General features: G+C 41.4%; 1 protein-coding gene across 3 annotated transcripts; it reads right to left on the bottom strand.

The window, feature by feature from the left end:
• Positions 1-1,024: 1,024 nt before the first annotated feature.
• kitb (KIT proto-oncogene, receptor tyrosine kinase b) lies at positions 1,025-20,751 on the bottom strand. 3 transcript variants are annotated; one of them, XM_084931169.1, is made up of 21 exons: positions 20,497-20,750; positions 17,570-17,845; positions 17,203-17,487; positions 15,340-15,479; positions 14,039-14,207; positions 13,664-13,853; positions 13,455-13,570; positions 13,073-13,187; positions 12,020-12,207; positions 11,502-11,608; positions 10,656-10,782; positions 10,453-10,557; positions 9,385-9,495; positions 8,581-8,719; positions 8,422-8,486; positions 8,189-8,280; positions 5,864-5,986; positions 5,364-5,475; positions 5,050-5,149; positions 4,208-4,313; positions 1,025-4,050 (listed from the first exon to the last, which is right to left on the bottom strand). In XM_084931169.1, the coding sequence occupies exons 1-21, from the start codon at positions 20,549-20,551 to the stop codon at positions 3,907-3,909; spliced, it is 2,865 nt and encodes a 954-aa protein (XP_084787295.1). In that variant the 5' UTR covers positions 20,552-20,750; the 3' UTR covers positions 1,025-3,906. The 3 variants fall into 3 exon arrangements, with proteins under 3 accessions (XP_084787295.1, XP_084787294.1, XP_084787296.1); XM_084931168.1 differs by having other exon boundaries at positions 8,422-8,489; positions 20,497-20,749; XM_084931170.1 differs by having other exon boundaries at positions 3,957-4,067; positions 8,422-8,489; positions 20,497-20,751.
• Positions 20,752-21,422: the final 671 nt, after the last annotated feature.

The following is a 21,422-nucleotide window of genomic DNA, read 5'->3' as shown; positions in this document are numbered from 1 at the left end:
TTTTGGCCTTTCTTTCAGAAGCGCATTTGTGAGGTCAGAAAATGAATGTTGGATGAGAAGACCTGGCTCACAGTCTGTTCTAATTCATCCCAAAGGTGATCTATAGAGTTGAGGTCAGGACTCTGTGCAGGCCAGTCAAGTTCTTCCACACCAAACTCACACATCCATGTCTATATAGACCTTGCTTTGTGCAAAGCTGTGCAGTCATGTTGGAATAGGAAGGGGTCACTCCCAAGCTTGTTCCCACAAAGTTGGGACCAAAATGTCCAAAATTCCTTGGTATTCTCAAGCATTAAGAGTTCATTTCACTGAAACCAAGGGGTTGAGCCCAACTCCTAACCCCCCCCCTCCTCCAAAAACCCCCATCCCTACATCATAAACACCCACCCACAAAAACCTAACACTTGGCAAATTGCACTGAGACAAGTACCATTCTCCTGGCAACTGCCAAGCCCAGACTTGGTCATCAGATTACTACATGGAGAAGCATGAATCCCCCAGAGAACACGTCTCCACTTGTTTAGAGTTCAGTGGCGCCATGCTATACTGTGATTTTATGCGATCTACCACTTCATAGCTGAGTTGGTCTCGTTCCCAATCGCTTCCACTTTGCTATAACGCCACTAACAGCTGGAATATTTAGTTGTGAGGAAATTTCACCACTGGAGTTGTTGCACAGAATTGCTGGAATTCACTGAGCTCCTGAGGTGACCCATTCATTCACAAATGTTTGTAGAAGCTGTCTGCATGCCTAGGTGCTGGCTGGCAATCCTAGTGCCCATCTGAGGTTCACATTAGAAGTTTGACTGAAAAGTGCTATTACTCCTACAGTAATTACTGCCATTAAAATGCATACAGGCATGCATGTCTTTCATGGAACAGGGGTGCCAACCTTTCATCAAGAAGCATCATGCGACACATGATGGTCGGACCATGTTGGCAACCTGAGGCAACATTTCCCCCCCAAGAGTTTCTTTTACGACTCCATGTTGTTTCACAGAAAACAATAAAAGACTTATTGCAGTTAGTTTGACCATCACAGGTACATTCTTTATTATTACAAGTCAACCAACTGTATCAAAACTGCAAGAACCCGAAAGCCAGAGTGCAGAAACATCAGAAACGTTTTTCTGCTCTCTCACCAATAACTGTCACAAACAAATGCATTCACTTAAAAAAAAAAAGTCTAAAGGCACATCTCTAAGATATTTACATTGCATACAGGTTTGACGTACAGTAAAAAGCACACAATCAGTCCTAAATCCTTGGCCACACTGGCTTTGCTAAAGAGACTAAAGTTATCCATAAAAACATACAGCAATTGTTGTTTATAAGTCACAGTTTTCAAAGCTACAACGCACATGTGGAAATTCGTGTTTATGTAACTTTTATGGCTTTATCTTTTTCATTAGGAATTATCGCTTGCATGCCACTCTGCTATGGCTTCTCTTCTTCTTTTTGTTTCCTCTTCAAAGACACTTTGTACTACCTTAGAGAAACATGTTCATTTAAAGGCCTGCTGAAAACAAGTTTTAAGGTTTTAGGATTTGACATTTTGGGAAAATATTTTTGCTGAGTGACATAAGAACAATTAACCTTTCCAACATCCAGTCTGCCCTCATAGGCAGAACTTTTTAAGCAAGATGTCTGGATTGAAAGGCTATGCCTCCTAAACACAGGGCTGTGTGCTCCTCACGCTTCTCCTTTACTCCCTTTTCATGACATGTTCTCCATTTCAACCCTCCAGCGCCACCACGGGCGATTTCATGACGTCAGTGATGCACTGTCAACCATGGAAGAACCCTGAGACCTATTCTTGGTTTTGTGAAAGAAGGAAAGGAAATGGGTCAGACGGGCTCGGCACGTGTGTAGCCAGTGGATGGGGCAGCATGTGATTGATGGAATACCTTAAACAATGGCAGTGTCCTGGTTTCTAAATCATATGATTCCTACATTACTCTGTAATGCAGAGGTATTTCCGGGTAGGCAGAGGGTATGTAGGAACTTCAGGAAGGATACAAATGATGCTCACGCACAAGCAGCAAAAACTCCTGGAGGGATCTTTGTCAGAGTTCTTCAGGCACCGAGCCACTCTGGGTTGGCAGTGTTGCTCTGAATGACCTCATCTCTCCCCAGTGAGTTCAACAGCAGAATCAACCTCCTCTAGAAAAACAAGAATCTTTCCCTCACCGAAGTCCAGCAGGAATTTGTCCAAAATCTTCTTCAATCCCAACATTCCTCCACAAGATTAAGCTCTTCAAGCGCCATCACAGTGCAGCTACCATGTCTCATAAGAAGGATCTGCCCCAAGTCACCACTGAATACCAGCTAGAAGCCACCGAATAGCTTCTGTACAATCTGGTGCCTCTAATGTGCAAAAATCCATTACTGAGACTTCATTAACTACCATGGCAACTTCTAATGAGTGCTGCAGTGCCATCATCTTTGCTCACATAGCATTGGAGTCACAGAGAATGAGAAGGCACTTCTAATGGTAGCCTTTAATATAAGCTCTATCATTTTAGTCTAATCTTAATGGCAGAGATGGCGTCAGCCAACCAAACACATAGTAGGATCTTGTTTTAAGTTCCTTCCTCCAGGAATTCTGATCAAGTGGATGCTTTTTTTAGGCATATATTGGAATTATATATTAGTCCAGACTAGAATTAGCAAATGTGTGGACTAGTTTTTCAGCATCCCTCTAAGGCAGGGTCTCCTAACTTTGACAATCTTGTGCAGATTAGAGAAGGCACTCCTAAACATTGCTTCAATGTCTGTGTTAAAATATCTATCTTAGATCTTCACATTAATAATGAAGGCCAAAGTGATGCCATCCAAAGCAAGTATCTGGTTAGATGCCTTGTTTCTTGGGCCAAATTCTTATAGGCCTTAACGTCTTTAAGACAAACTTGTAGTTCAACTGATTGGTTTTATCGGCTTTCACTGGTAAATACTGATAGACAGCCATAAAGAACATATGGAGACGAGTTAAAGACTGCACAGACTGATAATTTCTATGAACCACACCATTCAACACCTACAACAGCAGCATGGTGACAGTTACGTAAGCACAACTCAAAGCTGTACACTCTAAAAAGGCAAAACTACCACAGGCATGCAGCTCAGGGGCTATTCTACTATCTTACATATCTTTTACTTAATGTTTAGCAACTGCACAAGTGTCCAAGCTTTAGAAATGCTGGTGTGCAGATTTTGTTACCATTGGACCAAGCCAGACAAGCTGATTACCTGTGTATTGTGTCTCCTAAACTAGAAACTACAGTTTTTAAGCTTTATTTCCTCATTTGCATGCAGCGACACGAGGATGGTATAATTCTTCTCATCTATCTCTCAACAAGAAAGTCCCAAAATGTCAAAAATATTTCTATGAAATGGCAGACAAGTCTGATACAAAGAGGTCTTCTAGTCACAGCATCAACTCTGTTTATTTATTTATCAGTTCACTATCATCTCCCCTGTGCAGGTATGTACATGTAGTGGCAGCCTTTTGTTTTCCCCAAAGCATCTTAAGATGTAATCTAAGGCTGAATGTGAGCCAAGACTCTTCCCACTGCTGATGGGTGATGTATCTGATGGCCGGTTAGTGCTGAGGTCTGCTTTATTTAGACATGCACCTGAAATACCTACCATGGAGATCAATATTGCAAGGGCAAGAGTAGATAGAGGCTGAGAGCCAAGTGCAGCCCTCAATATGTACAATATCTATATGTGTGTGTGTTTCTGTATGTGTGAGTGTGTGTGTATGGAAGATGCAGGAAGGCCAGCATTTGAGAGTTTGTTTAAAATGATCAGCTGTTAGTTATAGTAGAGTGGAGTGTAGCTTGTGTGGTATGAGGTGAGGAAGGTCAGGAAGGTGGGGATTTATGTATGTGTCCAATTGGTGTGTCAGACATAGTCCAGGAAGACGTCAACTGTGTTCTGCAGTAAAGGTTGGTTGGGGGCTGTTGTGCTGCAGACTGAGCTCAGTCTCTGTGACGGCGCCCTCTGCTGCTCTGGAGGACCTGAAGCATTACTCAGGGTCAGGTACACCTGAGGAGTAACACAGACTTGTGTTTTACGAAAGAAAGAAAGAAAAAAAAAAGACATAACATAATTTTTGTGCTTTGGAGACAAAATGTAGGGAAATGAGTGAAAAACAAAAAAGACAGATTACAAAAGTGAGACTAAGAGTCGTTCTTGCACTCACATTCTTGGTATTTTCTGACAGCAGCAGCTCGGTTTTCTCCACCAGCTTTTTGAAGGAAGGCCTTTTCAGAGGATCGTGGTTCCAGCAGGACAGCATCATGTCATACCTACACCGCAAGTCACACTGGCATTAGTTTATATGTCTGGGATACAGAGAAACAGCCAGCAGAACACAAAAACAATCTAGCTAATAATTATACATCTAAACTACAGGCTGACAGGCTCATAGCCTGTAACAGCTCATATTACATCAGTCACGTTGTATAAAATGACTTTAGTCGTGGATATAAGGCAGCATCGAACAAATTTTTCAGGTGGTCTATAAAATATATAAAAATTATTATTATTGTTATTTATTTTTTAATTATTTTTTTACTCCCCAAACCGTCCAAGAAGGAGGAAATTTAACATATTTGGCTTTTACACCTCAACTGCTGCTGATTTAGTTCAAGTACCCACTGATGGAAAACAACATAAATTAGATCCAAATAATTTATTTAAATAACTGATCATGTAAAATTATAAGCTGGAAGTCCAGGTTATAAATAAAAACAAAGAATTATTAATTGATCACCACAAAACAGAGTGATAATTTGTTTTGAATAAAACGGTTCTCTGCTTTTAGCTCCTACAGTGTTGGTGTTGTTGGTTCGGCCCTGATTATATCATCAAAGAAAAAGGTTTGGATGAAGTAAGTGCTTGACCAAGGCCTAAAACACATTTTTTATTAATTCAAAAAAATAATCTGTTTATCGCCTGATAGTAAAAAAAACCCCACGACTTCCTGCAACCTTTGTGATGGCAGTATATTAAACAGACTCATTCTCACAAACATGCACTTACATCTCAGTGGGGGCATACTCAGGCCTGCTCATCCTGTGGCCTTCCTGAATCATCCTATAAAATGCAGATCCCACCTGCATCCCAGGGTACGGGCTGTTACCTGCAACAACAACTTTACATCATTTTTAAAGGAAAAAAATATTGATTTGCACGGTACTGTTGGCTTCTCAATCAATACCACTTTGCGTGCGTGCCCTAAGCTATGTTGCTGCTTGTGAGCATTAATAAGCCTCTACTAAAGCCCCCAGTCAAATGGATGACAATGATGATTTGAAACAGTAAAAGGAAAGTAAAGCATAAAATGGAAATGTTACCGAGGGAGAATATTTCCCAGAGCAGGATGCCGTAGGACCACACGTCACTCTCAATCGTGTAGACGCAGTCAAAAATACTCTCAGGTGACATCCACTTGACCGGCAGACGAGCCTGAAGGAGGGAGAGAGCCATGAACTCGTGTCCTCATTTATAAGAATATAATATAGCCCATCAAAAAGAATCTAAATTTTCAGTGTGAAAAAAGTTATATGAAAGTTTTATAAAATACAATTCAATAAATAATGCCTTCGTGTACAAAATGAACATACATTGGCCAAACAAGAAGAAAGTTAACTGCAAACTTTTCATCTTTTCCTTTTTAGCTTGCTGTCCAACTTTCTTCACAAAAATTCTGCATGTATTGTTTCATAGAGCAGTTCAGACTCAGTAAAGAGAAGCGAGCGTGGGAGTTTTCCTGTCTTGATTTGCGGAGACGGCGCGGGAACAAAGAACAAAGGAGGAGAGAGCGAAAGACTGACAGACGGAAAGACAGACTCACGTTTCCATGGAGCACATAGCTGGCATCGGTGGTGATGTCTCGTGCCAAGCCAAAGTCGCAGATCTTCGCCACCCTGCCGTGAGTCAGCAGAATGTTTCTAGCTGCAAGATCCCTGTGGATGCACTGCGCACACAAACGCGGCAGCAGAAACAAACACAGCGATGAGCATTGACACAGCAACCGGTTTCTGGAGTGAATGACAGGGCACGCTTACAAAGGAGGCGAGGCCGGTAAAGCTTGTGGCAAACACAAAAGGCGAACTGACGTGTTTACAAAAGAAGAAGAAGTAGAAGAAGGAGAAACAATGACTCAATATGACCAAACAAAATTCAAGAAAGCATGTGTGGGTAAACGGGTGCCACGTTTTACAGGATTATTCTAAACAGTTACTTTTGTCTTATTTAAGAGTTTAACTGGTTAATAAAACGGTTTTAAGATTGCATCGTAGAGGGAAGTAAAACACTTTTTTTCATCTTTATGTTACAAAGAGAAAGTGTCACCAGCTTGGGCTCTCTGTTGGCCTGCCACCAGTTTGTGTCTGTGAGAAACGAATCAGCTGTGGCGAAAGACACCGTTAAAGCTGTGTTTGAGTACAGTTTCTTTACACAACAAAAGGGGAATTGTGTTATTACGATCATAATTTTAAAAAAGCTGGGCTGCTATGTAAAAAGAGAATGCAGGCATTTGCAAATCTCTTGAGTCCATATTTGAATGACAACACAATATAGGAAAAACATCAAACGTTTAAACAAAGAAAATGCATTTAAGAAAAATCTAGCTCATTTCGAATTTGATGGCAACAGATCAGTAACATGAAGTAAAGATGGGGAGAGGTTCACCAATCGGAAAAAAAATGAATCTGCAAACTGTGGAACAATTTCAGATTGTTGGTCTTGATTAATGGTCTTCAATTCCAAAGAATGTGGAGAAATCTGTATGTGCAATGGACAAGGACCCTCAGGCAGCACTACATTTAAAACAGGCATGATCCTGTCATGGAAATCCCTCCATGGGCTCGTGAGCACTGTGAACACAGTTCACCGTGCACTCCACAAATACAGGTTAAAGCTCTATCATGCACATGATACAGAGACCCTGCTGTCTTCTCTGGGCCAAAGCTCGTTTAAAGTGGACTGAGGCAAAGGGGGAAACTGATCTGAGGGCAGATGAATCGAAATTTGAAATTCTCTTTGGAAAACTTGGACGCCAAGTCCTGTGGCCTAAAGAAGAGAGGAATCATCCAGCACTCAATTCAAAAGCCTCTGATGGTACTGGGGGCAAAACGGTGCCCAACTTTTTTGGACTTTTTTGTAGTTCATGTCATATTTTCTTTTAACTGTTCAGGTAACCTGGGCACAGAAGCCATGTTTCTACTGAAATCATGAAAAAATATGGTAGGGAATGCAATCCAAATGGATAAATTAGTAGAAATAAGCCAATAAACTATGCATAAATTAAATAAATAAATAAAAGTACAGTCTGAGCAATTGAAGCGGTCTAAGGCTGACAGTTTGTGTGTAACTAAGGTGGAGCTTCTTCAAACTTTAATTCATTTAATTTCCTTTCATTTGGAGTCATGTTCCTGTCCACCGGATCACTCTTGTAGGATTTAATTTCTGCTCCGTCTACGTTTGTGTAGTCCTACAACTACCAAGTGCACTTCCCTGTTTTTGGTAACTAGCATTGACAAGGTAGCGCATGTAAGAGTTCTGCTTCTACCTGATTGTTTGAAAGTCGCTGTGAGAAATGCTGTAAATCAGCAAGCACTAATGCAGTGTGCAAAACATCAATGTTTGGATTGTGCAGCTTGCAGCTTGAGTGTTTTATGGTTGTATGGGTGTGTCAGCAAATACAGAAGTTTGCAAAGACAACACTGGTCCTGAAATGCAATCCAGATATATGACATTATCTCGACTTGATTTATACGCCTAGTCGACTTTGTGCGTTGAATCTAAATATGGCATAAAACAAAGCAGTGCCTTAATGGCTAAAATGCTCCACACAGCCTGGGGGAAGATGCACAGTTATGTGATAACTGAACAAATTCTCTGTAACTTCATCATTACATTTGGCATTTTTTTCATTGCTGAATTGACAGCATTAAATAGAGACGCCTAATCGTTTAATCTGCTTGTGTGCAGTATACGTTTGAAATGCAGCAATGCCGTGGTTTCCTACTATAAAGACGCCATTAGCTGAAAGCAAAAGTTCCGCACGAATATTGGCCCTGAGCCATGCCATGATTTATGAACTAGGAACAGCACTTTTAAATCTCTCCCATGACGAGTCTATATACTGTTTATTAACAGTCTGTAAAAGCCTTACATTCCTGGAAGTAATGTACTCCATTCCTTTGGCCACCTGGTAGGAAAAGCTGAGGAGATCTTCAGCATCCAAGGACAGCTCATCTATGTCATCTAGGCACACAATGCACTTCAGTTATATGCGAGAATTCCAGTTTTGATTCATTTGTAGGGAATTTTCATCCTTTGTGGAGGTATGCTATTGGTTATGCAGTGTATTGTAATTAGAAATGTAAAAAGAGAGCGACGTTGTACCTGACTCAGAGGACCTTTCTTTCTCAGAGGGACGCATGGGCATATATCCTGCACCAGTAGCCTCACTGCTAAAGAAATACACACAGATACACACACGTAAGTAGAGAAACTAGCCACTTTCAGCTGTCATCGCCATGAATCATTCCTGCAAATACGCACCTTGTGGACTCTGTTGGGTTCGAGACATTGTGGTAGTAACCATCCCCAGCTCTGGAGTTTAGGAAGGACTCTCTTTTCCTTCTGAGGAAGTTGAGGAGGTCCCCATAGCAACAGTACTCTGTGATTACCAAAATTGGTCCTGGCAGAATACAGGGACAAAAACCAAAACAATACAAAGACAACAACCATCAGTCACTGATTTTTAAACCATGACAGCACAATGAAAATGAGAAGAAACGGCAGGCAGTTCTGACACAGTGATGAGGCTTGACAACAAGGGTGCTTAAAAGCTGATCATGTTTAAACAGAGGAAACAATGTCACTATTCCCTGTTTCTCTCACAATAAGTGCTTATGCATACATCTGTGGAAAAAAAATCCAAACTAAATTATAATCAATACTGAGGTCTAGACAGCTAAATAATATTGAACCCACACACACACACACACACACACACACACACACACACACACACACACACACACACACACACACACACACACACACACACACACAGCAGATTTGTGGCAAGGTAAAATGAATCACGTCTTCATATCGAAGGCAGATGCAGGCTGTTCAGTGACTGATAATGGCCGGGTACAGCAGTGAGTCACCACATGAGGATATGGCAAATGTGTCTCCCAGACAATATTCATAATCATAAATCATGACAGTCAACAATAAAACAAGAGTGCAGATGCGTAAGGTTTATGTGTCCCCGACACGACAAAACCAATCCAAAAATATCTCACATGCAAATCTGATTCTGAGTAAACTAAATGTGCTCGTAGTGACTCCTCTCACCTCCGACGGTGCAGGCTCCCAGCAGGTTAACGATGTTAACGTGGTTTCCAAGGTAAATGAGAACCTTCAGCTCAGACATCAGCGCCTCCTTCTCCGTGGAGTGAGCGTTGGCTGAGATGACATCATCACAACATTAAAGTGGAAGACGTATAAGCACAAAATCAAAGGCCGTAAAGTGAAAGTATTCCTTTGTGACTGGCGTATTCTCATATTTAAAAGCCTAACGGCAATCAGAAATACAGGAGAAACAGTACCAGTAGTGACACTAGTGGCGGTGTAACAGAATTTGGTTTTCAGCCCAGTGTTTTCCAATCTAACATAAATGTGGGGGATTAAAAGAATTGTAAAAAGAGAAAAAACAACTTCGTATTCGTCTCTACTCTGAAACTTGTTTATGTTGTTGTTATTGTTTGAGTGTTTGTTTTTTTCGAGTCAGAATATTTGGACAATTGGTTGGAGTGCTAAGTTATCAGCTAACCCAAGCAAGCTCTGTCAGCAAGCAGGACCCATAGACTGTAGGGGTGAGTAGCTCGGACACACATGCCTCCTAATTAGTGTGGAGTAAAAACAGAGCCACAGTCTTCTTATACAAGCTGTACCAAGCAGCAAGCCGTAATATTTGTCATGCAATTCCTTTAAAATGCTCCAAAAGACCAAAAATGAGAGATCTAGTTTACTGATTTTAATTGGCGAAGGTTAGGACGAGCAGGCAGCTTCCATATAACTAACTTTACTTCTTGCAAGTATCAAAATGAGTTATTAAAAATAAAAAACAAAAAGCCCCACTGTATTCATTAAAGATATCCATGGAGACTAATATAGAGGATTTTAACACAGAGTCTGTGTGCACTGACTTGCTTTCGGAGCCACTTAAGGAACTGCAATTTCTGTCACTTCCAGGTTAGATTTATTCATCATTTTTCATTCAATTTTAAACATGGGATTGCAGTCAAAGACTTCTTTGAATTTTGGTGTTTTCACTCTTTAAGTACAGTACTGAGTACTTTGTACCACTTTATATAATATTGTTACAACACAGAGACAGTGATGGGGAAAATATAGACTTACGTTTCAGCATCTTAACAGCGACGGTTGTCACAGCGTCTGCAGAACACAATCCGTATGCCGTGGCCCTCACTACCTTTCCAAACGCCCCAGAGCCCAGGGTCTTACCTTCAAATAAACACAAAAAACAAACTTTAACATTTCATTCGTGCTCTAAAAATGATAACAGTCGCTGTACATTTGCACTCTTACACACACTGTCCTACCAAAGCGCAGTTTCTGCCTGGGGAACTCCCATTTGGAGTCATATGGCAGCTGGGTGGGGTCAATATATATATGGTTGTTTCCATGGACAGTCTCGATGACCTTCCACTGAATCTGGAACTTTGGTTTCTGTTAAAGTTTGGAGGGGAGAGAAAAAGTGACGTCAGATCAGCTTCCCGGGACTGTTTGTTGTGTTCGACTGTATAGCTCATATTCCCTTTCACGTTGCTCTTTTACAAAGATGCACTTTAGTTGTCAGCCCGAGTCTAGACTTTCCCCCTGACGATCCCACTGCAGATGCGTGAGCTACTTCTCAAGGAGTCTGACTCATCTGAGAGCAATAAGCGCAGCATGCTCAGGGGGGCAAATTAATGGCTGGAGGCGTGATCGCAGTGTCAAAAATCCTTTAACTACAGCATGTCTGCACTTTAAATGGTTGACTGATTCAACTGAAATTCATTAGGACACATTCATGTTGATTAAAAGAACTTACCGTCACTCTTGCGTGCAAAACATCACTGCCAAATGCAGAACGAAAGAAAGATGCTTCTAACTTTAACGTACTCTAAACACGATGGAGGCATGAGTCATTAGTAAATGAGAATGGGCCCTTTGCCAGAAACTCCCGAAGCCATTTATTTTCCTGGGATGCAAAGTGTATGTCAATGCTGCTTGATGATCCTGATTTGAGATTGATGTTTATAATCTTTGAAACTGATTCATGGGTTTGAAAGGGGCTGATGGCCAAAGAGTTTTGTGATTTACGTCAAATCTGTGACCCTACTTAAACCCGGGCTTAAAATCACAATAATCATAAGGCATGCACAGTTTATTTCCTTTTTCCTTACCTGCAAGTACTTATAAAGCAGCACCACTAACACGAGGCTGAGTAAGACCCCAGTAGCCACCATGCCGGTTAGAAGAGGCGTGAAGAGTTTATGGGGGACCACACGCTCTGAGAATGAACACCAACAAACCCAGAGTGAGAAATCTCATGGAGCATTGAAGTAGCCAAGTTTTGGTAGTCACACACACACACACACACACACACATATGGAGTGACATCCTCTACCGTTAAAACAGACAGCTGCAGCTGGTGTTTGTTTGTGTGACAAGGATTAGTGAGTCTGCGCCATATAATCCCAGCTTGCATAGTCAGCATACACTAATCTCATTCAATCTGTACCCAGTAACCACACACCTGGCCTGTGCAGACAAAGGGTCAATGGGTTTGTGTGTCTGTTTGAATTCTTGCACAACGTATTTGTGGCGCACTATATAAGACAAATCCCCACCACGCAGACACTGACGCTTCACCTGTGTTACTCTCCTTGCAGCTCTATTTGTGGTCCGTACAGTGTCTTACCACTGATGGAGAACAGGGTGTAGGCCTCTGCCTCCTCTGTAGAAGCGACACACTCCAGGGTGTGGTACTGAGTGAACTCTTTGCTGACATTCAGTCGGCTTTCCACTTGACTCCTACCAAAGGTTGACTCTGAAAGGACAGTGACCTCTGAGGTCTCCCACTGGGTGGCATTGGGCAATTGTGAGCACCTGTTGAGACATTAAGGTTGCTTACGATCACTCCGTGCAAGAGCAGGTTTCAGCCTTTACAAATCAATTTATTGATTCAGTGCCTTTGGATCCACTCCAGTAGGAGAGGTAGGAAAAATAAGACATGCTAAACTTACTAAACTTACAGCGCCTTACTGTAAGTGCATTAAAAGCTTTTCCATCAATTGCTAAATTGTCTAAAACAAATTTAAAAAGATGGAAAAATTAAAGCAATTTTAAGTCTAATAGCTGGGAAACTAGAGCACAGTTCTGCATTTGAGTTACAGATGAACCAGCCAACAAACACATCAGAGGTGGTGTCACTGATGTAGATCACCCAGTGGAAACCTGGTGCTGTTTCTGCAGCTCCTTCTAGCAATCGTCTCCATTACTTCTGTTCTAATAGAATAAAATGACCCTTTCTGTTCATATGATCCTAAAACCTAGCCATTTATATTTGTAGCCAATTGTTGTTGGTTTTTTTTTTTTTTTTTTTTTACATATACATATCTTCATGTGGACCTTTAATACAGCTGCTTCTCGTCAGTGGGGCCAAATCGCTATTTGTATCTTAGTCGCTAACCTGAGAATGGAAATATGTGAAATATAGTGTGTATATGGTTTGTTAGGATAGGAAAAGCTTTAAAACTTTTATTAAAAGGCATAAAGTTTTAGTGCTTAATAAAGCACAATGTACTTGAAGGCTTGGTTAGATATTTACTTAATAATATGTTACTAATAAATCAAATTTCATAGGCAAACTGATTTCCTGTTTCATGATCATTTCTTCAGAATTATGATTTTAATTTCAGTGGGCCTAATCCTCTTCTGTAAGATCTTGATATAAGCTGCGTTTTCGGGATACCTTGTGCGCGGCAGCTCACAGAAGTACCAGCTGATCTTAGGGACGGGGTATCCTGCAGCAATGCACCGCACTTGTCCATCAACAGGCCCTTCCTGAGCTGTAATGACAGGCTTACCTTACGGAGAAAAAAGAAAGTCGTATATGAAGCATACAGCACATGTACAAAGCATCTCCTGTTGACTCCCAGTATACTGGCTACCTGTGGTATTACTACAGAAAAGTACCAGCTGATCAAAATGAGGTTTCCTTTAACTAAAATCAATGCAGGCAAAAAGTTTGTAAAACTGATTTATCTAGCTACTCTTCTGTACAGGTTGTTATTTCAGCTACTAACTGTGTTCTAAATATACAACCCAAAGGAACAAATGTGAGAGCTACTTACTGTTGACATACACATGAAACGAGTGATCAACAGATGCGTCTTTGTGACTGGCTGAGAAGTTGTAGATCCCGCCCTCGGAGCCAAGAACCCTCACTAGTCTCAGCTTGCTGCTGTATCTGATAGAACAAGTGTATTTGTAAAATCCTTTAACCCACAGTGACATACTAGCGTACTGGTTACTTGAAGTACTCACTTTTAACTAACTGTACCTGTATTTGTTTCGGTGGAGAGTGATGATGTGCTCTGTGGTGTTGTGGAGAATCTTCCCATTGTAAGACCAGGACATGAAGCTTGGTGCAGGATAGGCATTGAATTCAACTTTTAGGCTCAGGCTCTCTCCCTCTTTAACCTCTTCCTGGACTGGACTTTGACTTACTAACATTTTAATGAACCCCTGATCTGAAGAGCAGAAATGTGTAAGTTTAATATGTTTTATGAACAAAAGGTTGATAACATGACACCTCTATGTAGACCTCTTATTCTGCACACATCCAGGTATGTGTGGTCTCAGAAATAACTATAACATTACTGGGGCAACTTGAAAATATATTTTTGAGTATAAATACAAAGCCCCCAATTCTTACCGTAAACTTTGAGCTCCATCGCTTCGTCACTGCGGCCTCTTTCGTTGTGAGCATGGCAACGGTAAGTCCCTGAGTCTGATTGGTTAACAGCTGGGATCAAGAGTGAGGTTGAACGCTCGTAACCCAAACCCCCGGACAGGATGTGTGAGGTTTGTGTTTCAAAAGGATGCTGCAAAGTGTCAAAGAGGAGGCAAAGAGGCATGCTTTACAGGTGTAACATGACACAGATCTGTTGTTTTCTACATAATCCAGCAACTGTAGTCTTACTGTAACACACAAAGTCTGGCTGTCAGCACCTCCTCCCCATGATCAAAAGTTGAGCGACCAAGCTCAGTACACAGTGACGTCTTAGCCTTCTTAAGTTTCTTATCTAGATCAGATGTTATGAGATCACCTACCAAGGAGTTAAAATGACCTATTTGTAACATTTATGCGCCTGCAACACTTCAAATAATAGTATCATTTTAATTTAATGACAGTAGCATCTCATTTATATCCACAAAGGCTCAGTTTTGCATTTAGCACATCATGATGCCATCATGTTGCCTAGCAACCACCTAACAATGGGTTAAAATCACAGATCAAACAATACTGTAGCAGTGGCACGTACTAGTATATAAAATGTCTATACTGGTAACTAACAAATTGTAAGTAACAACCATATCCAAAGTGTGGAATTTGTGTCAAATATGAATAAAAAGCACAATGTAACTATTTGCTATTCACAAGCTGCCACCCCAGCCCCCCCCTCTGGACACTCCTCTGCACGTCAAAGGTCAAACCTCCAGCAACACTTGCAGTATGAAGAACAACTTTGTTACTTCAGCCTATACCCTTTGTCAGTGATGACGGGAACAGGCTGCTGAAATGTGCTGGCAGAACCAGAAAGTTGCTCTTCATGCTTCAAATGTTGCTGGACCATCAGCCTCTTCACATGTTTGCTCTTCACCGTGCACCTTGAAAGTAGGCGAAGTTACGACCTGTTTCCAAAACTTTTACGAATTTCTCTCCTTTTTTTTTTGTCTTTTTTCAAACTTATATTAAAATATTGGGTATAATTCTTCACAGAAAATATAGTTCTGCTTTTTGTTTACATGTTAAACAGCATCACAAATCTTTTGGAAACATGTTTCTTGAACGAAAAGTCTCTTAAGCATTACTTGGGATATGAGCTCACTTTTCTCCACGTTAGCTTTGTGCAAAATGAAATCATTTCTAAAGGACGTTGCAAACTGTTTGACAAGTAGGCAGCCAAACATCCCTGACAAAGAACTGCAAATAAATCCCTGAATCATTCTCACCGCTGTTGACGGGAAGTCCCACTTGAGAATGACGTCTGCGTTGACATTGGAGGAGCTGCAGGTAAGCTCGAACTGCTCTCCTGTCCTCAAGATGACTTTGTCTTTCTGGGACAGCGTGATCACTGGGCGTAACTCTGGCACTGAATCAAGGGATTCAAAAAGCAACTGTATCAAACTGCTGTATTTGTGAGTTCATCTAAACCAGCATCATATCATTTTTTCACCTGTGCATTGTCACACAGACACTTCTAACGGCACGATATATGTGAGCCTGAAATCATTCTGCTGCACTGCAATAACTCTGGACTGGTATGATCTGAAATCATGAATCCCAACAGCGGCTTTTCATCTGACGTGAAACAAAAAATGTGGTGGTTTTGAGCTAAAATGTAATAAAGATAAGTAAATTGCTTATTTAAACACCATAATAAAATACCCTATTGCGGTTTGTACTGTGCAGCGTTATACTGACGTGAGCAGCATGTCCAAATGCAGACACTTGTCCCCACGTAGGCAGGACGATTAATTTCCAGCATTAAATGCCTGCAGACGCCGCTTCGGTTGCTGTGTTTGTGCTGGACTAATTCTATTTAACCCAAACACAGCCTTCATGCTCTGTTACAGAGCTTTGTTCACTGGGGGAATCAAATCCCTCGGCTCCTCCCTTCCTCAACGTACTTCTCTCTTTCTCCCTCTTCCCATCATTCAAAAGGACACCATGCCGTACTGCCCCTCAGCTGGTCCACATAAAGAGTGCTGATGTAATGCAGAGGACAGAAGCACAAACTTAAATTGTATCTATGGTCGATTTTATTTTATTAAGATGCACGTAGCTCGTAAAAATGTAATATCTCTTTGTGGCTAAAAAAGAAAGTGAACAGAAGGCTTTTGGACTGTCTATTATTAGCCATGCTAGCTGCTCTGCATTTGCCAGTGTTGGTCCGCTATCATGTTCCAGTCTTAACCAAGACTGGATGAATTTCCCATAGGATGAATGCTTATGGCATCTGCTCATGCTTTGGCTTTTTACGATGCTACAATTTCGCTTATTGGTGATATTGAGCAAAATGTCAATAGCTGCCAAAGTCTAGGCAGCTATGAATTTCATAAATTAAAATCCTTCAGTTTGCATCAAACCAAATTCCTGCAGAACTAATGACATGCCATTATGCTTTTAGAGGCATCAGGGAAAGCAAATGTTGTGGTTTTAACTTCCAATTACTAATTACGGGTAAAGTATGGATGTTTTTCCACTTCACCATCGCCTGCTAGTGACTTTGCAGTTTTCCCTTTTCCTAATTCAAACAGTTCCTCTAAAGATGCTTGTGTGCTCTCAGCAGCTGCTCATAGATGGATGTTTTTGTATTTCAGGCATGAAGAGAAATATGAATGAGGCAGTAAACCCATTGTTTTCTTCCTCCTCATTTAGCTTCATTAACACCCATGAAACAACTTAAACATGGTGTTCATTTAGTCACGCTGCAAAAGTCAAGCTCCGATCACAATCCGGATAGATTAGGTGATAACAACAACATCTGAGTGCCAGCCCACATCAGCTGATGGCTCAGCTGATACTCTTCCATACATCAGCCAGCTGCTGGACATCTTCCAGCTGCTCTGAATCCCACTTCCTTCCTCAGTCCTCTTGTTCAAGCTGTGTCTGACTTAATTAGGCTCCTGCCTGTTGTCACTGATGCCTGCTCTGTTCTGTAACAAGACCTTATATTTTCTATATATGCACACTGAAGGGGATATATCACCAGTAATTAATTACTCTGGACAAAAGTGACTAATCTCTCATTAACATGAATGGTAATTTCAGGAAACACGAATAATACATATCGCTTTTTGACTTTTACTTACCGAGTCGTACTTCCAGATTGTATTTACTTGACATCACTTTGACTCCGCGAAGAAGTCCCACACATACGTAGCAGCCATCGTATTCCTTCTGAATGTTGTTGATGGTGATGCCTTCCTGAAGGTCACTCTTATATCTCATACCAGAGGGCAGAGGTCGTCCATCACAGGTCTCCAAACCCAGGTGGGTGACCTCAGGGTCAGTAACAAGGCAGGGAATGGTGCAGCTATCGCCTTCTCGCACCAGTTTGATGTTTATCATGATGTGCAGAAAAGCATTGTAGGGGTCTAGGGAGATGACAGACAGGTAAAGATTTGGATTAATGTTGTGAAGACAAACATCCAAATGCCCCCCCCGTTAAACACCCACCTTTCACGTATACGTAGATAGAGCTCTGTTCCAGTGTGATGTTATTCACACATATATAGCGACCCATGTGGTTAAGCTGGGCGGCTGATAGCCTGACGAAAGCCATGTTGCCCTCCTGCAGCTCTCCATCCAGCTTGCGAGACTTGTCCCTGTACCACCTTAACCTGGGCGGGGGGCCAGACGTTGTGGCATTGTCATAGCAGCGCAGCTCTAGCTTCCCCTTCTTGGGAACTACGATGTGAGGCCCACCGGGGGAGATGAGTGGCTCTGACCACACTGGTAGAGAGGAAGAACATTAAGGATGATGGATGGTGGACCTGTTGCTAATTTTGAATGGGTTCAGCTTGGATAAAAATCCACACCAGAAGGGAAAGAAATGCTGCTGCTTTCAGGTGTATTAATATAATAATAATATAATTAAATACAACCTCTGAAGAAAAAACCCCACTGAAGACACAGCGGAGATGTTGTTCTTAATCGAAACATTTTTTCAACATATAGCCCCATTTAAAACTGCTTCCATTGCTTTTGGTACAGATTCAGCAAGGCACTGGAAGCGTTCCTCAGAGATTCTGGTCCATGTTGAAATGATAGCATCACAGATTTGTCAGCTACACATGCATGGTATAAATTTGCTGTTCCACCAAATCCCAAATGTGCTCTATTGGATTGCTATCTGGTGACTATGGAGGCCATTTAAGTACAGTGAGCAGTGAACAGTTTGAGATTGCTTTAGCTTTATAGGAGCAGCAATTAGAAGACGGGTACACTGCTGTCATAACTATTGATGCAAGGCGGGATGGATGTATGCATTCATGCTGTTTTATGTAAAATTCTGATCCTGAAATTTGAATTTTGCTGCAGAAATTTATACTGATCGGACCCAACAACATTTTACCAATCTTCTAATGTCAAGTTTAATTAGCCTGTGGATTGTAGCCACAGTTTCCTGTTCTTAGCTGACAGCAACGGCACCCGGCGTGGTCTTCTGCTGTAGTCCCTCTGCTTCAAGGTTTAATATCTTATGCAATCGGAGATGATCTTCTGCATACAAGAGTTCTAACAAACAGTTATGTGACTTACTGTTCCCTTAGCTCAAAGCAGTCTGGCCATTCTCATCTGACCTCTGGCATCAATAAGGCATTCGCAGAGAAAATTCCAGTAGATCAGCAGTTTCTGAAACACTCAGACCAGACCGTCTGGCACCAACAACCACGCCAGGTCCAAATCACTTACACCGCTGTCCTTCCCCATTCTCATACTCTGTTTCAAATTAAGTAGATTGTCTCGATCGCTGCTACACGCCAAAATGCAGTGAGCTGCTGCCAAGTGATTACTTAATTAGGTATCTGCATTAACAAGCAGGTGAACAGGTGTACAGATTAAAGCTGATGTAGATTTTTTTTTTCTGATTATTCCATTCATAGCTTGGTTTCTAAAGGGTCAGAAAATTGTAAAAATAGCTACCAGGAATCAGAAATCCTGAAGTACATGTTGTAACAAAAAAACAGCATTTTCTGTTTGTTGTGTTAGCAAACTCAAAATATCAAAATAATTGCTGTTATTTTTCTGTTGATTGATCGTTTAAGATCAGAGTGCCCAGTGTGGTGGTTAAACAGGATGGCATGATTGACAGAGACTCCCTGAAGAGAGAGTGCTATCTAACCACGACAGCTCAATTGGAGAATCAATAATTATGAGTTATACAGCCGCTGAGTAATCATGCATCAAGGTCCCTAAACCTATTCCCTTAAGATGAGTAAACCCAGCTGACATTTTAGTTTAAGCTCCACCAGTCAACTCCCCCCCCCTTTTCCTTTTCCCCCTTAGATTTGCACATGATAAGAGCCATTTCAAAAACAGGATTTTCATGTGACTGTTGTGCCTCCAGGCTCAAGCAGAGCTCAGAAAGCAAAAAGGAGAAGGCTGTGAATCCCCCCTCCCTTCCAAAATATCCACATCTGTGTTTGCATGGGGTGTGAGGGCATGTTTTTAATGCTGCATCTCTCAGAATATGAGTTTGGCAACCAGTGATTTGAACTATTTGAACAAGCAAACGGTTTCAGTATTAAAAAAACAAAAAACAAAACAAAACCCGAGGCAGTTATGTGACTAAACACAAAGCTTTGATCCTAACATCCAGAGCTGCTAGATGTCAAGATGCTGCGGGTGCTTTGTGGTAGAAGATGCGTATCTTTTTTTCCCTTCTTCTTCTTCTCTTTCTTATTCTTTGTTTCTTTTGGTGTTCTGGTAGGATGCTCAACCTTATCTTCTTCGTTTGGGTAGAATAAATAATTAATTCTCTTCAAACAAAACACTCAGGCACACACAGGGACACACAAACACACACACACACACACACACACACACACTTGTTGCCCGCCAAAGGTATTTCCAGCGCACCACTAAACAGTTATGCATACAAATGATTTGTAGACTTAAGCTGGCGGGTTGGCAAGAGCTTTACATTTACCTTTAGCACTAAATGACTGACTTGAAACAGTCCGGAAAAACAGTAAACGGACAGGAGGTTGCGCTAAACATGCGCAAAGATACACGCTGTTTTTCCTCGGCTGTTTACGTCTATACTCTAAAGTAAAGGCAAAAAAAAAGACTCTTTAATGGTGACAGCAGCACATGTCGCACATGCGGGAGACGGAATACGACCCGAAGAAGCACTGACTCTAAAATAATGCACGAACAAAGTACAGAAATAAATAATTTTAATTATTACCATAGGGTGAAAAGCATTAAGGATGCCGTCATAGAAATTCCACCACTATAACAGCAATAAAACGTAAGAATATCTGAAACTACCCACTCAAAGAGTTGGGAGAAAAAAACACAACAAAGCAATAAAGTCAACACTGAGAAAAAAAAGATATCCACACGCCGCGCTGAAATAACATCGCAAGTGGTTTTCTTACCTGTTAGTGGCAGCAAAATAAAATACGAGGCACAAAGAGCCCAGCGGAACCTCATTGTCGGGTGATTTTCAAGTCTTTCACTCTACTCCATGCGTTTCAAGCGCAGACAAAACCATCCTGTGTCTAAAACAACGAGACCTCGTCCAGCGTGATAACGCGGCACAGGTTCCTCCAACGTAATGAGCGCACGGACACAATGATCCAGCAGCCTGGCTCCCCCTGATGGATTTCATTGGAGCTTAAAGACACAGTGCAGCGCCTCTCTCCCTCCCTCCTGCTCTGGATCATTGCCACTCCTTTCTGTCCCGCATTGGTTGGAGTCTGGCCAAGGTGATGAGTCTGTTATTACTGAAAAAAAAACAAAAACAAAAACCCATAAAAATCATCTTCACTCAGTCGTTTGGAAGAATAAGTAAATTTTCCATCAATAAAAGTCCTGGTGGCGCAGGGATACAGAGGATCAACTGTTCTGTTAAATAACGTGATTCTTTTTTATATTACAGACATTGTAATAAAGTATTATTATGGCGGCAGCCTGTCCTCACACTTCGACTGGGCCAGCGTGTCCTGTTGTGATGACAGCTCTCGCTTGGCAGGAGTTTCCCCGCAGGAGCTCTTTCAGTTTGTGATGCACTTCATAGTGTCACATTTCCCAACTCTAATCAGCATTATGGCGGTTTCACTTTTCCCAGATTTAATCAACTCTATAGCCCAGAAAGAGCCAATAAACAATCTTAATTTGGCAATGTGCAAGGTCAGGCAAACGTTTTTAACCAGAATATGATGGAGGTTGACATGGTCACTTTTCCACATTAGATCTTTAGATGCCAGTAGGAACACAGACACAGGTCTGAGTTAATGGGCGCTGTAATTATACACACTGTTTACCACCAACATCATTAGAAATAACTGATCTTTTAATGCTC

The sequence above is a fragment of the Perissodus microlepis genome, chromosome 6 (assembly GCF_051167445.1).
Source record: "Perissodus microlepis isolate ML-2025 ecotype Zambia chromosome 6, ASM5116744v1, whole genome shotgun sequence".
NCBI lineage: Eukaryota > Metazoa > Chordata > Actinopteri > Cichliformes > Cichlidae > Perissodus > Perissodus microlepis.
Note: the sequence above shows the minus strand (reverse complement) of the source record. Positions and strands in the feature narration are given on the sequence as shown.

Bases quoted from the DNA above. Each gene is read 5' to 3' on its own strand.
- kitb (XM_084931168.1), bottom strand. From the start codon at position 20,551: ATGAGGTTCCGCTGGGCTCTTTGTGCCTCGTATTTTATTTTGCTGCCA. The intron at 13,188-13,454 runs GTAAGTAGCTCT...TTTCTCCGTAAG, and splicing joins GTTTCATGTGTATGTCAACA to GTAAGCCTGTCATTACAGCT. The intron at 5,987-8,188 runs GTAAGGCTTTTA...TTGTGTGCGCAG, and splicing joins AGTACATTACTTCCAGGAAT to TGCATCCACAGGGATCTTGC.